The 13,925-nt window shown below is 53.3% G+C and overlaps 1 protein-coding gene across 3 annotated transcripts in view; it reads left to right on the forward strand.

Moving 5' to 3' along the window:
- Positions 1–13,925, forward strand: part of MAPK8IP1 (mitogen-activated protein kinase 8 interacting protein 1) — a 47,983-nt gene that overhangs the window by 22,916 nt on the left and 11,142 nt on the right. For all 3 annotated transcript variants that reach the window (XM_084631216.1, XM_084631217.1, XM_084631218.1), the window contains 2 exons: positions 3,767–4,000; positions 13,427–13,508. In XM_084631216.1, coding sequence (XP_084487342.1) covers positions 3,767–4,000; positions 13,427–13,508 — 316 coding nt within the window. The remainder of the gene's footprint in view (positions 1–3,766; positions 4,001–13,426; positions 13,509–13,925) is intronic.

Here is a 13,925-nt window from a genome sequence, read left to right on the forward strand (position 1 = left end):
AAGCCTGGCTTAATATATTAGAAGGAATTACAGCTCTGCCATTTTGGAGCTGCTCAGCATTTCCTGCATAAATCCCATTTTATATAAAAATAAGCTGGAAAAATTGGCTCAGCTGCAGGCTTTGTCCCTGTTTTTTCCACTATACCCCAGCCCCTTCCAACTTGCAGGGCCACAGGTCACAGCTACCATCCTTATGGCCTGGAAGAAGCAAGCAGCAGCCCAGGACTGGGGGATGTGGACACCTACTCACAAGGTTGCAGCGTAGGGGCATTTACTGTTTTACAGACCAGTTAGCTATGGGACCTGTCTTTGTGCAGCACCCAACTAATTTACACTACTCCACTTCACTTGCAAGAACCCCTGTCTCTGAGGTTGCAAGCAGCAGCATCACCTGTCTGTCTCCCCTGCTGCCTTAGGCCCCAAGCCAGTAGTGATCACGATGACTGCACAGAGTCCCACGGACATCAGCGGGGCACCACACAGGTGCATCTGCCTGTGTGGATCCAGTTGCAGAATTGGGGCCTTAGTCTTGATGGACACTGGCTCTCTCATATGTGCTTGCTCACACACCCATATGCTCTTGGTTGGACTCAGTGTTCTCATGATCCATGCTGCTCCTCACCAGTTCAGAGGCGAATCCCTCTCTACATGGGAGTGAGGTAGTGGAAAGGCCAAGCCTAGAGTACAGTTCAAGGATCAGTGATGCTCTCCTGTTTGCAGTGTTATGGGGAGGAATCTTGAATGGCTGGGGGAGCAGAGTCCTCCCAGTGACTCCTGGTATAGTTTGTGCCAATGCTGTACTTGGCCTTGTAGATTAGGTCTGAAACTTTGCATGTAGGCTGGTTTTCAGTGGGAGGCCAGAGTGATGTGCTGTCTGCAGGTGCTCACATACTCCCGGCCAGGACCTGATTACAGGAGACTGAGTTTCTCTGGTAACAGCTACGAGTACCAACAGCACAGACACTGGGGCCAAAGGCTCATTTTAGGTGTGTGTGATGGCAGCAGCTACTGCTGCCAGAATTTTATGGGTGGCAGTATTTGGATCCTGGCGGAGACATGAAAGGCAAAAGGGATTGATATATGAAGAAAGATGGAGTTGATGTTCATGGGGAGATGGAAGCAGATCAAAATATCCACTGCCACCATCATGCCTCCTTGTATCCCAGGCAGCTGCTCTGAGGATGTCAGGTCTGCCTACAGCCTTGGAGTCCTGCTGGATTCATGGCTGGCACTCTTTGTGTAAAATGCTCTCTCCTACTTCTGCCTGTTCGGGAGACTTCAGCCCATCCTGCTGGCCACAGGGACCCACCAATGTCTGACCTCAAGGCTTGATTATTGCAACACACACTACAGGAATTAAACCATTTATCTTAAGCAGCTCCACTTGGTTCAAAATGCAGCCACCTGCTTACCCAGCAGCACAGGCCACTGAGAACTCATCATTTCAGTGCCCTAACCCTACATAGAATCATAGAATATTAGGATTGGAAGAGACCTCAGGAGGTCATCTAGACCAATCTCCTACACTGACGCCCCATTGGATGGTGAGTTCAGTTCAAGGTTTCAATCCAGTTCAGACTAGCCCTCACCTCCTGAGATCATGCTTGTACGTGGCAGCTATGGTCCTCTGGAGAGTGGAATTGTCTATCCCAAGGGTGAGACCTGCAGTTGCAGGGGTCAGAGCTCTTTCTGCAGCTGTGGGACTTGCTCCTGGAAGGGATCAGAAGAACCATGAGTCTTGGTGCCTTCTGAGCAGAGCGAACTTGGCATCTGCTAAAATAAAGGATGATTAAAAAGAGAATCCAACCAACTGGGACAGAGAAACCAAGACAGACTGTATTTATAGTTCTGGGGTGTTCTAAGGCACTCTGATGTCCTGATGATTGGCACCAATGTTGATACCAAGAAGAAAACAAGAACAAGCTCAATCTGTCCAATTTGACTATATAGCAACCAGGAGAGCGGGAAGCTGATAGTTTACACGTGCTTTGAAGGGTGTTAGCATCCAGGAAGGAGAGTGTCACAGGGTGACTGGCCCCAGCAAATGAAGTACAGGTGCTCCCACGGCCAGTTAAGATGGTGGGGCATCACCTGGGGGCTATAATGGACTGGGGGATACCCAGTGATGAAGGGAGATCTAGCAAAAGAGAGACCTGGCAGGGGGTGGAATCCCAGTGAGTCAGAGCAGACTGGCTAAGTCAAGAAGGGCAGGGGAGAGCAATCAGGGGACTGGAGGAGTCCTGGAAAGAAGCAGGTGTTTCCTGGGAGAAGGCTGAAGTCAGGAGAGCAGCGAGAGGGGTGTGCTAGCTGGCATCCCCAAGCCAGAGCCAGAAGGCTGACGGCAGAGGAGCGGCAGAGGAACTTAGCTGTTGGCATCTCCTGGGCCAGAGAGCTGGACCCAGAGGAACCATGGGAAGGCCGGGGGAATGAGGGATGCTCCCAGCAGAGAGGCTGGGGGGTTTCATGCTGGGAAGCGGGGGGTTGCACTCCAGTTGGAAGGGCTGGAGTGGCTGTCCTGGTACGAGGACAGGAGAGGACTGCCCTGGAGAGCTGGGGTGTGGTAAGGGATATTGGGACTGTGCTGGACACCCATGGTTTGGGGAAGGAGGTGAGGACTGCTTGTTGCTGGGGGAGATGTGCACTGTGGCTGTGGGACTTCTGTTATGGTTTCTGTACATGGGACTTCCGTACTAAATGAACCTCACAGGGGCAATGTTTATACTTGGGAAGACTGGGCAGCTTCATTTCTGGGGACTCAGAAGGAGGGAAACTGAGGCAGGTGCACTTATTGTGCTGTGGCCTACAGCATGAGGGTGCTCAGGGCAGGGCTGGCCTTCTGACAGAGAGGAACTATTTCTATATCAATGTATGCACAATAGATGTAGGTATCTACCCTGGGCCAAGCTACTCGTACTAATATTTAAAGTCCAATTCTTATCATGTACAACCCCATCGGTTTCAGCAAAGAGACAATGGAAAAATTCTACCACCTACAGTCCAAGAGCTGGAAACAAGCTCTGCTGCATCCCGTGCAGATTTGGGCTCTTTAACAGGATAAGTAAAGGTATAGCTGGCAGAATGGGGTGAAATGGAGAAGGGAAACTCTCAGGAGATACGCCCTGGCAGTGAAATGCATGAGTCTGTGGAACAATCTCCCAGGGGAAGGGCTGGCAGTGCGATCACCTGGGACTTTTAAAGCTAGACTGGGACAGTCTTGGAGAATTGACTGTAGGAACTAGTGCCTGGGCCCTGGGAGGAGGAGCTGCTGCTGGACTAACAGGATCTTTCTGCTGCCTGTGGTTCTGTGGAGTGACTGAGAGACTGCATTTCAAACTGTGTTTCTGGTGTAACCTAATGTGTTTCTCATGGTATCAGCCAGTGCAATCTTAGTGCCCCTGTGTCCCTCCCTCCCTGCCGATGGCACTTACAATGTCGCCGCTTGTTATGAACCAGAGAATAGCCATGTTGCTGCAATTGTAGCTGCAGTGTCTGGGCAGGGAGCTGAAGCTGTTGTGTTAATAAAGAAGCTGTGTCGGTGCCCCGTGCCTGCGGTGCGGGAACATGGAAACCTTTGCTTTTAGCTGCTCCTGGAGACTTGAATATTTTTTCCTGTCCCCTTGAAAATAAAAGGCAGCTCAGCACAGCCTTGCTGCTGCAGCAGCCCAGCTCTGGCTCCCTCCCTCCTTCCCTCAGGGGCTGATGTGATGCGATGCGACTGCCCGACCTTCCCTCCCAGTCTCATGATTCTGTCTCTTAATCCTCCCAGAGCCATGTGAGCCTGCAGACCAATAGCTGCCTGGGGGTGGGCAGCGGGGAGGCGAGCCGGCTCCAGGCAGAGATGCTTCAGCTGGACCTGATCGATGCTGCCGGGGAGACCTCTGCCGAAGAGGAAACCGCCCCAGAGCCGCTCAAGAAGGAGCCCCCGCCAGTAACCATGGACACCTACAGACCCAAGCGGCCCACAACTCTCAACCTCTTCCCACAGGTGCCTCGGACCCAGGTAAGTCTGGATTGGAGCATGTCCAGGGGACGAAGGGCCTAGAACCTAGGGTGGCGATGGGTGCATTTGAAATCCCCCTCTCTCTTTCCCTGTCCCCTGGGTTCCTAGGGAGGATTCCCAACCTCCCGATGGCCCCAGATGCCAGTTATCTCCTTGGGGCCTCAAGCGAGCTCAGCAGTGGCAGTAGCAATTGGGGAGGTGAGAGCTGCTGGGTGGTATTGGGCCAAGCTCCAGCCTATGTAACTCAGCCTCTGGTGCAGGGTGAGGAGGGGGTTAATCCCTTTTCCAGAGGCTTTTGTTTGGGATGACACAGCTCAGCTGGTGAATGGAAGCGGCTGAAACCATGAGAGTGATGTGGAGGCAGAAAGTGGGTGTGGTGGGGGGGCGTTGAAATCTTCTCCCTTGCTTTTGGGTTGGAGCGTTGAATGGCAGGGGAGTCACATGTCCCTCTCCTCTGAGATCACTTGTTAACACCCAGATAATTAGGTGAGGCTTGGAGGGATATGGTGTCCCCTGCGATATTCCCATTGAGCAATCCAAGAAGGCAGCACCAGGATGCTGGCCTGGCAGAGATGCTGAGCCAGGGCCTTCTGCCCTGAGTACTGCGGGGTTGTCCAGGGTCACTTTCTCCTACTAACCCCTAGAAATCATTGTCTGGAGGGCGGGAGGCAGTGACGGGTCTGGGTGAGTCACCACAGGACAGTGACAGAGGCCTGGTGGGGCACTGGTCAGGCAGGGAGTGGAGGGGCAGGAGCAAAGAGTCAGCCTCCAGGGGGGATGAGGAGTCTGAGAGGAGGTAGATAGGGCATAGCCATGGCAGGTCAGTCTGGTGGTGGAGAAGCGATTGTGGGGTTTGGGGGCTGGATTTCAGGTGGAGCAGCTTTGGGAGGCCACAGGGGAGAGCTTCAGTAAATGAGTCATGAAGTGACAAATTTATGAATGAGCCATTGAGCAGAGTGTGCTGGGCCAGAGGTGGGAGAGGAAGTCATCCAGGAGGACATGCAGGGAAAAGCAGTGTGATGGGTACTGGAAAGCTTTGGGCTATAGCAAGGGGCTGGATGGTTCAGCTGGAGGCTGTAGTCAGTCTATCTCACCCGTCTGCTCTCAGAGGAAAAGGCAGGTCAGCCTGGTCAGGATGCGGATGGGAGAGCTCCTAAGTCTGAACATGCAGGGGCTGCTGCAGGTAGTGCGGGTGACTTGGTAGGGGATGCTTGCTGACCCCCATGTCCCAGCACAGTCAGTGCTAGAGGGTACGGTGCTGGTGCTGTCTTCTGAGTAAGATAGGAGCCCAATGTCCTGACTGGTGGTGCTTCGGGTGATTCCATTCTGTTGCCCTAAATTCCCCCTGCAGTTTCAGCTAGACAGAAGATGCTTCTTCACTTTCTCTCCTAAGCAACTGTGCAGCGTTGCTGTTCTATCTGCAAGGGTGCTGCATTTCAGTGTTGTGTGCAGTGGCAGGAATCCCTTCGCTCGGCTGTCTCCTGCAGAGTTTGCAAAGCAGTGCATGGTGCGATACATACAAAAGGCTATTTTTATCATTCTCTGTTATTGAGAGGTGGCTTCTCTTGTCAAGTAAGAGGATTTTCATCCTGGTGACGTTCAGCTGAGGAGAAAGAAATGAGAGGCAGGTGTTTCTGTGTATGACAGATGGGGAGGAGTTGGTGGGTATGGCGTTGGATTGCATCAACCTAAAACTGGCAGCTGATTTAAAATTTCCAGTTGAGACACTGAGAAGAGGGGAACATGGGAGAGGAGAATGGGGCCAAGGATAGAGCCCCCCAGCCATAGGGTGGGACAGTTAGGAGCTATCAATGATGGCAGAGGCTGACATGAGATGGCATGGATCTCAGGAAGGTGGGAAACTTTTGCAGGGCAGGTGATGCCAGTGTGGGCAGAAGTGCTGGAAATTGGGGGGAGGAGGGGCTATGCAGGAGGGAGGGAGGCTTGGAGGAAGTAGGAAGAGGAGGTTTGGCAGCCAGAGAATTACAGCAGCTGCCTGCCATTCTGGAGTGAGAGCAAGTAACAAACCCTTGGCAGAGAGGAAGGGGAGCCAAGATAGAGATGGAGCAAGCAGAGGGCATCAGAGAGGGAGCGAGGAGATGAAGTCTGGTCTTAGCAGATCAGAGGAGAGGGCTAGGTCTCTGGAGGGGAATGCCCTGCTGTCCTGTTAGCTTAGGGCTGGAGGTTCTGTTCTGTCCTCTGAATCAGGAAGTTTGATCCAGGAAGCAAGTCCCTGGCGAAATTCCAGGGCAAAGGCTTTGGGGAGAGACACAGTGGGGATGTCTGAGGGGGGTGTCTGTCTGATTTTCTGTGCTTTAGGGAGAACAGACAGGTGCGGAGGAGGGTCAGAACCAGAGGGGTGGGAGAGTATGGGGAAAGACGGGTTGGGTGCAGAAGCTGAGTGGGTTGGTGGGAATGTGCAGTGGGAGAAGATGGTGCATGGGGGTGGAAGGGAGAGTGGGAGGAGGATGGATAGGACTGGGGGTTAGGATGGGTATGTGCAGTGGGGCAGGGGTTGGCTGGGTTGGGGAGTGTCCATGTGGCTGAAATGCCCTATCGAGCTGGCTGACCTCACTGGCTGCTGAATCCTTTATGATGCTGTTTCTCTTCATTGTGCTGCAAAGAGTCACCAGGGCTGAGTCATCTCCCCCAGAATATGGGTTGAAACTTGCCCCAGTTATGTTCCTGTTCCCCCTCTTCATTGGTACCTATAGGCAGCTGCGCCTGGTGCCCCCATTGAGGCTGTGGAGACTGTACTGTCAGGGAGCCTTTGTCCAGGAAGGGTCTTCACACCTAGCTGGGGGTTGGGGTCTGCCTCCTGGGCTTTTCACTGAGGGAAGACTAACTGGAGCCATCTGGGGCTGGATCTCTGAGGGCTGGAAACCGCTTCTCATTTTGGTCTTGTGCAGGAGCAATGCTGGTCTCAGACCTGCCTGGCCAGCATGCCCCCCACCCCCCTTGGGACAGAACTAGGGGAGAGGGGGGTCTCCAGGCCAGTCACGTTTTCAAGCAGGCTCCTTTCCAAGCAGCTCTTGCTGTCTTTTAAATCAACTGCTCGTGGTCCTGTGCACGTGGAGCTGCCAGATGGACAGACAAGTGCAGAGCCCGAGGTGCCTGGCAGTGACAGCTGGGGCCTGCTGTAATCCTTTCAGGCCCTGAGTCCGCAGAACAGGCTTGGGAGAGTAGGAATCTGAGCATCACATCCTGGTTAATGCTGCTGGTGCAGGGCAGCCTGGATAGGCACTGACATGGTGGGGCATTGCTGGCTTCTTGTGATGGCAAAAGGAAAATACATGTAGAGAGAACACCCTAGTGAAGAGGGGGTGAAATGTTGGTGCCAGACAGGAGGGCTGCTGGATGGAAGAGAGAAACAGCTGAATCGCAGGGGAGCCTCTTTTTTGTGGAGCGTCTGCCTCTAATGCCAGGATAATACTTCTTCCCAGCTTCTGCTGTTATGTAGAGTAGAGCAAGTGGAAGAGTCCTCCAAACAGAGTGGAGCGAGAGTTACTGTTGGAAGGAGAGATTTCTTCTTCACTTTCACTTCCTCCTCCTTGGATTTGCCATGATAACCTCTTCGTAAGGAGGCAGCAGCCAGCCTTTGCCCTGAAAATACTATAGTATCAGATTAGCGACTCTAGTCGATGCTTCAGGTCTTCCCCTGGAGTTGGATGGTGCTGCGGGCTGCATGTATCACTCAGAGCTGGATTGGTAGCTTGATTGGGTCAGGAATCCAAACACAAGTTCTGAATAGTTCTAGTCTGGAAAGGGGTCATTCTACATTGCAGTCACAGAGTGTGATTGCAGCTCATGTAGACACACCCAAGCTAGCTTTTATCTTACTAACTTGGATACTGGAGCAGTGAAGCCATGGTAGCACAGGCTTCAGCATAGGCTGCCTACCCGAATAATTGTCCAGGTGGCTTGTTTAGCCTATGCTGAAGCCCGTGGTGCCACAGCTTCACTGGTCTAGGACCCAAGCTAGCTAGATTGGTCTACTGCAATCGCAGGGTGTGACTGCCGGTTCGGTATAGACATACCCTCTGCACCAATGGCCCTTTCCTTCCCCACAGCCCTGCTCCCCTGCACATGTATGTGTATTAGAGTCAGAATTGCTCACTTCAGTGACTAACACACATTCTTACTGCTCTTTCCTCTTGTTAGCCCTGCAGAACGTACCTGGCTCCGAGAGGGTGGGAGAGTCGATCCCCTATGCATCAGCAGCATTTTTGTTCTGTTCTGGTGGCAGAACCTGTATTATGAGTTGCTGTGTATGACATGGAGAGAGCCCCGCTTGCCTCCCAGATCCCAAGAGGAGTGTGTGGCATAGGCAGTTAGGAAGAAAGCCGTTCTTTGCAGTCTCGGCCCATGTGATCTGGAGTCGCTATCATGGAATCCAATTATGTCATTTATTTAGAGTCACTTTTGGGAGCTGAACTGCCTCTGGAGCCATTCCAGATAAGGGGTTGCTATTGTAAAAGCACATGGCTTCACTGTTAGTGGTGAGTGGCTGCAGGTCCCAGTGAGAGAGTTACACTGGGGAGCCAGAAGGCCTGCAGGCAAATAGCACTGTTCACAACCTCCTCAGCCTCTGTCCATCCTTCAAGCGGCACGAGGCTGTCCTCTCTCTTCATTTCCTCCTTGTCATAGGTTTGATGGGTATGGCCAGCAGCACTCCTCCTGCAGCCTGGTACCCTCCCCTCCCCCTGCTTTATCCTGGCACACTCACCTCCGGTCTTCTCTCCTTTTTTTGAGAAGGCTCTTACTGTGACTCACGTTGCAAACAGGAGCTGAAACTGGGCCCCTTGGTGCAGCGTCTCTACCTCTGGGCCTGAAGTGGATCCTGCTGATGGTGAGGCTGGGCAAATTCAGCCTCTGGCAGCCTCTGCTTTTCCCTATGTCCCCAACGATCTTCCCCCAAGCGAGTCTCTCAGAGTTGCTCTTGGTCCCTGTTGACTTGCCTATGGCTCTCCTTTGCAGTGCTGCCCCTCCCTGGGACACCACCCACTCTGTCTAGTCTGCGGTGCTGTAGGCATGGACTTGGTCCTGTCTGAAAAGAGTTTGTCTATCTTAGATCCCCATTACCATAGGATCTGAGCACCTCACACTCCTTAGTGTGTTTACCCTCACCATGCCCAAGGGTGATGGGAAAGCACTCTTCTCCCCCACTGTACTGGTACTAGAGAGATGTGACTTCCCCAGTGCTGCACAGGAAGCCTGTGGAGGAGTCAGGCATTGAACACAGCTCTCCCAAGTTCTAGGCTAGTGCCCTAACCACTAGTCCATCCTTTGGGACTGTTGGACACTTGGATGAGGAACTAGGAGGAAGGGGCACTGACTGGCTTCTCTGAAGGCATGTCAGGTGGTGACAGCAGCAAGATGAGCGGGGTAGGGGCCGGAGGTTGGGAACTACGTTTAATCCCTTTCCTTATAGCATCTGGCAATAGTTTCCTTTGTATCCCATTTGGGGCTGATGGCTCTCAACTCGTGCCCAGTTCTGCTGCTTCCAGACCCTTCCCCACACAGTCAAGCTCCCTCTTCCATTTGGGTAGGAAAAGGGGGTTGTGTTTCCTGTTTAAAATCGGTGTTCCTCCCCTGCTCCCACTGTAGAGACTACAGCCAGGATCTGCTCAGAGCCCTCCTTTAGCACCCCCACCATTAGGGCAGGGAGGAGGCAAAGCCTCATGTATTCTTCCAAAGGCAGGGGCTAAGACCATCCGCTGGCTTCAGTTGCAGGCATCCCCCACAAACTCAGTTGCACTCACCACCTTATGGCCCCAGGAACCAGCCTGCTGCTGCTGTCTGGGCAACTGTCCTACCACTTTTCAAGCTGCTACTTCCCTCTCCATGGGAATCCACCCAGGTAGATGCTCCAGCTCACTAGAGCACATGAGGGCATTCCCATTTACACTGCTCTGTTCTGCGGTGTGGGATGGACTCCCAGAGCACCTTGTTTGTTAGTGTCGTGGAGTGGCTGGCATCACCCTAACTACCACCCAGCCCAGGTGCCCATACTTTTCCCCCTCCATGGCCTGCTGTCCCCTCCTTCTCTCTGTGGCTAAATACTGGGCACATCTGGGTGTGTGCTGGACCCCAATGAGCTGACATAAGCTCTGGTGTATGACAGAGTGCAGGGCCCCTCAGATCTCTCTTTGGTGCTGCCCAACGGTGCTCAGTGATGGGGGTGCTTCTGACTCCATTTCCCATCATTCTGGGGGAGGATGCTCTGGGGAAGCCTTGCTGCGGGGCTGAGCTCAGATGCAGATACCCTGAGATCTGAGGCACTCCAAGGGTCAGGGGAGGGAGGGAAATCAATCTGCTGGCTGCTGGGACCAAACACCTGCTTGATCAGACTCTGTGGGGGCATGAGAGTATCTGGTCATCCCCCATTCATAGAATCATAGAATATCAGGGTTGGAAGGGACCCCAGAAGGTCATCTAGTCCAACCCCCTGCTCAAGCCCTTTGTGGCTCTCTCTCCATTTTCGCGATAGTAACCTCAATGCATCCTATCCCTGGGCCACGGTGCAAGCTGCCTGCATTCTCCATGCTGGGTTTGCTGCATCCGATGCCCACCACGAGGGGCCCTGCACATTCTTATAGTCCCTTGGCCAGCTCATGCACTGACGGAGAGGGGGCTGGGCGCTGCTACCTCCTCTGCAGCCAGGGCTGCCCCTCTGGGTACAGTGTGCAGGAGCCCTGGCAGAGGTGGTCACTATGGCAGCTTGGCTGGCTGCGATCCCATTCTGACAAGTGACTGGGAGCTGCAATGAGGCAAATGGGGACACTTAGTTCTTTGCACTGGCATGAGCAGGGCCTTTGGGGGCTATGTTGGCAGCCTGCACCAGCCCTTCTGGTGCGGGGGGTCTCCCCCTTCCTGGGCAGAGGGAGGGAACTGGCAGTCTCTCTATACAGCATGTGCCTTCTCAGAGGCTGCCCTTGGCTCTCTGCACTTGGAAAGGGGAACGAGGTGACTATTAGGCAGCTCAGACTTTCAGAGCTAGAAATTCCTTAGCAGATCTGAATCCCTCTCTTTGGGGAAGGCATAGGAGTGTTAGGAGGATCTGCAAACCCTGCTGACAGCAGAGAAAATCCAAACGGCCCCAGAGACATGACACATACACTGGGAACAGCTAAGTGAGACTCAGCCTGGGGCAATATACATCCTGCAGCTGGGGAAAAATAACCCAAAACCTTGATCCTCAATGGGAGGAGAACCCAGAGAGCAGATTACTTCCCCCTAGGCTGAGAGAGACTCTGCAGGGATGGGGGGTTGGGAGGGAGGGAGGGAGGGAGCAAACAGGACAGGAATTTACAGTGAGACGGTTGCAAAACATCAGTGATATTTTGGGGGCTGGGTATGCAAAATCCTCAGTCCCAGACTGGGGACTTCGGAGAGATCTCACCTCAGATCCCGCACTCAGTGCTGGGGCCCTCAGTCCCAGAGAGCTCACATCCTGGGACTGGAGGGGTCAATTTATGAGGAGAGATTAATAAGGCTCTGTTTAGGCTGGCTTGATGATCACTAAACGTGAAGGGGGAAGGTGATGTTTGCAGGTGTCTGAAGGATGTAAACCCCAAGGAGGGGAAGGAATCTTTAGGGCAGTATACTGAGGTATAACTAGAGGGGTGGGATGAGACTAATAGGGGATATTTTGATTTAACCTCAGGAGATGTCTTGGTCTGAGACGTGGATGAGTCTACAGAGGACGGGGTGGGGGACACAATGCTAGATTGGGACAGAGCCCTAGAGAATGTGATGGAGGGATTAGATGGGCCATGGATCTGCCCTACCACAGAAGGGAGAGGGATACCAGACTGGATGGTCCATCTCCCTGTGGTGGACCCTATTCGTTGGGAATATGTCCACACCGCAGCTGGGAGCGAGCCTCCTAACTGGGCAGACAGACTCATGGGTGCTAAAAATAGCAGTGTGGACACACGTTACCGACAGAGGCGTGGGCTAGCCACCCAAACTTGGACCTAGGTTATAGGGTGGCTTGAGCTCTGGTGGCTAGCCTGAGCTTCTGTCGGTGCTGCAGCACGCACACTGCTGTTTTTAGCATGCTAGCTCAGGCCCTGCTAGTGTGCTTCTGTCTGCCCAGGCCGCCAGGCTTGCTCCTACCTGCAGTGTAGACCTACCCCAGTGCCCACCCCTCAGAATTTGTCAGCTAATCCCTGGAAGCAGCTGGTGGGGGTTGTGGGATCTTGCTGCACTCATGGTTTCTCTAACTTTGCCAGGAACATTCAGGAGTAGCACCTGCAGGATGCTTGATGCCCTGTACCAGCTTGATTCTCTGAATGGCATCTCACTGAGGCCATGTCTGAACTGGGAAAATGCATCAAGTCCCCCTTAGGATTAACTATGACCAGCTAACGTTTTTTAAACACACCTGCCTTATCCACAGTAAGGGCAAAATTGGGTTGAACATCACATTAGTTCAGACATCATAGTTATGGTGTTTTCTAAAAAGATGCAGTTTCCCAGTGCAGACAAGGCCAGAAAGAGCAGGTCCTGGGGCAGGAACCGAACAGAGTGATCTTTGTGGCCCTCATGCCCAGGGTGGCATAGGCAGTGGGACAGCTATGTTGCCCATGGGGGAAATGTTGGTCCTGGTGATAACACGTCTTTTTTCTCTTTCCTGGCATTGCTGTGTTGGGAGCAGAGCATATGTACACCGTGCTGGCTGTGCCCTGCAGCAGTGTGGGACACAGCAGAGGCCCAGGAGCAGAGGAACAACCAGTGTGTGTCCATGCTGCCTGCCATGCTCACAAGTATTTCTCTTGGTGCTCTGTGCCCAATGACACTGAAGGGCCTGTACTTCCTGTGCCACATACCCAGTGTCTAGAGCGTCTCACGCCAAGCATTGCCAGATGCATGACCTGGGCCCTGGTGCTCCCCAGCCAGGGAGTTAATGTGTCTCTCATTGGTGGTTCTAGTGTGCTAGAATTCATTAGCTCCTCTGGTAACATGGACAGTGAAGATCAGAAAGTGAATGTTGGGGGGGAAGAGCATGCAGGTGGGAGGCCATGCGCACAATGTGTAGATGACAAATCCTAGGTAGGTGCAAGGTTTGCTCAGGATTTTCCTGCCAAAGGAAAACAAAATCTGTGTGGGTCCTTGGAGCAGTGCCCTGAGTGCCACTCTAGGGTTGGGGTACAAAAATCCAGATCAGGTTCTTTCTCATCGTTTGTGGCTCATTCCCTCCTGTGCCTTGGGTTAGCTCCCAAGCTACTGCCCAGGCTTTCCCAGCAGCAGCTGCAGATCTGGGATTAGCTTGTGGATCCCCCAATGCACATGGACAATATGTTGGCTGATGTGGAGGGAGGCTGGGGCAGTGGAGTGGTGGGCTGGGGGAGGGACAGGGCATCTTTGTGCTTTGCACTGTTTACTGTTCCAGCTACAAGGCAGCTTTGTTCTTCTCCGCAGGACACTCTGAATAACAACTCTCTAGGGAAAAAACACAGTTGGCAGGAGCGGGTGTCCCGGTCGTCATCCCCCCTGAAAACTGGTGAGTCCCAGGCTCTCAGCAGGAGGCTGCTTCTCTCACTCTTTCCCCTTCTGTCTCCTGGCAGTTCCTCCAGTGCCTGGATCTCAGAGGAGCAACCACAGTGCTGCATCCTCCCAGTGCCCCTTCCCTCTGGCCTGTGTCCAGTGAGGTGGGTGCTGTGCTTATCCACAGGCTGATGGAGGCACATTCAGTCAGCTGGGAGTTGATTCCCCTCTGCCTGCCCCCTTTTACTGCGTACCTGTCCCCAGCTGGTAAGATCCTTCCTTTCCTGTTGTCCTGGGAGCTGGTAGCATTCCAACTTGGACCAAAAGTGAGAGATGGGTTGTCTTCAGATGTTTTTGTAGCAACCCTGGAGCATGAATAGCTTTTCTGGGGGTAGCATTCAGGAGGCAGAGCCCAGGATAAGCTCCTGTTCCT

Source organism: Lepidochelys olivacea, assembly GCF_965140295.1.
Source record: "Lepidochelys olivacea isolate rLepOli2 genome assembly, chromosome: 6".
Lineage (NCBI taxonomy): Eukaryota > Metazoa > Chordata > Testudines > Cheloniidae > Lepidochelys > Lepidochelys olivacea.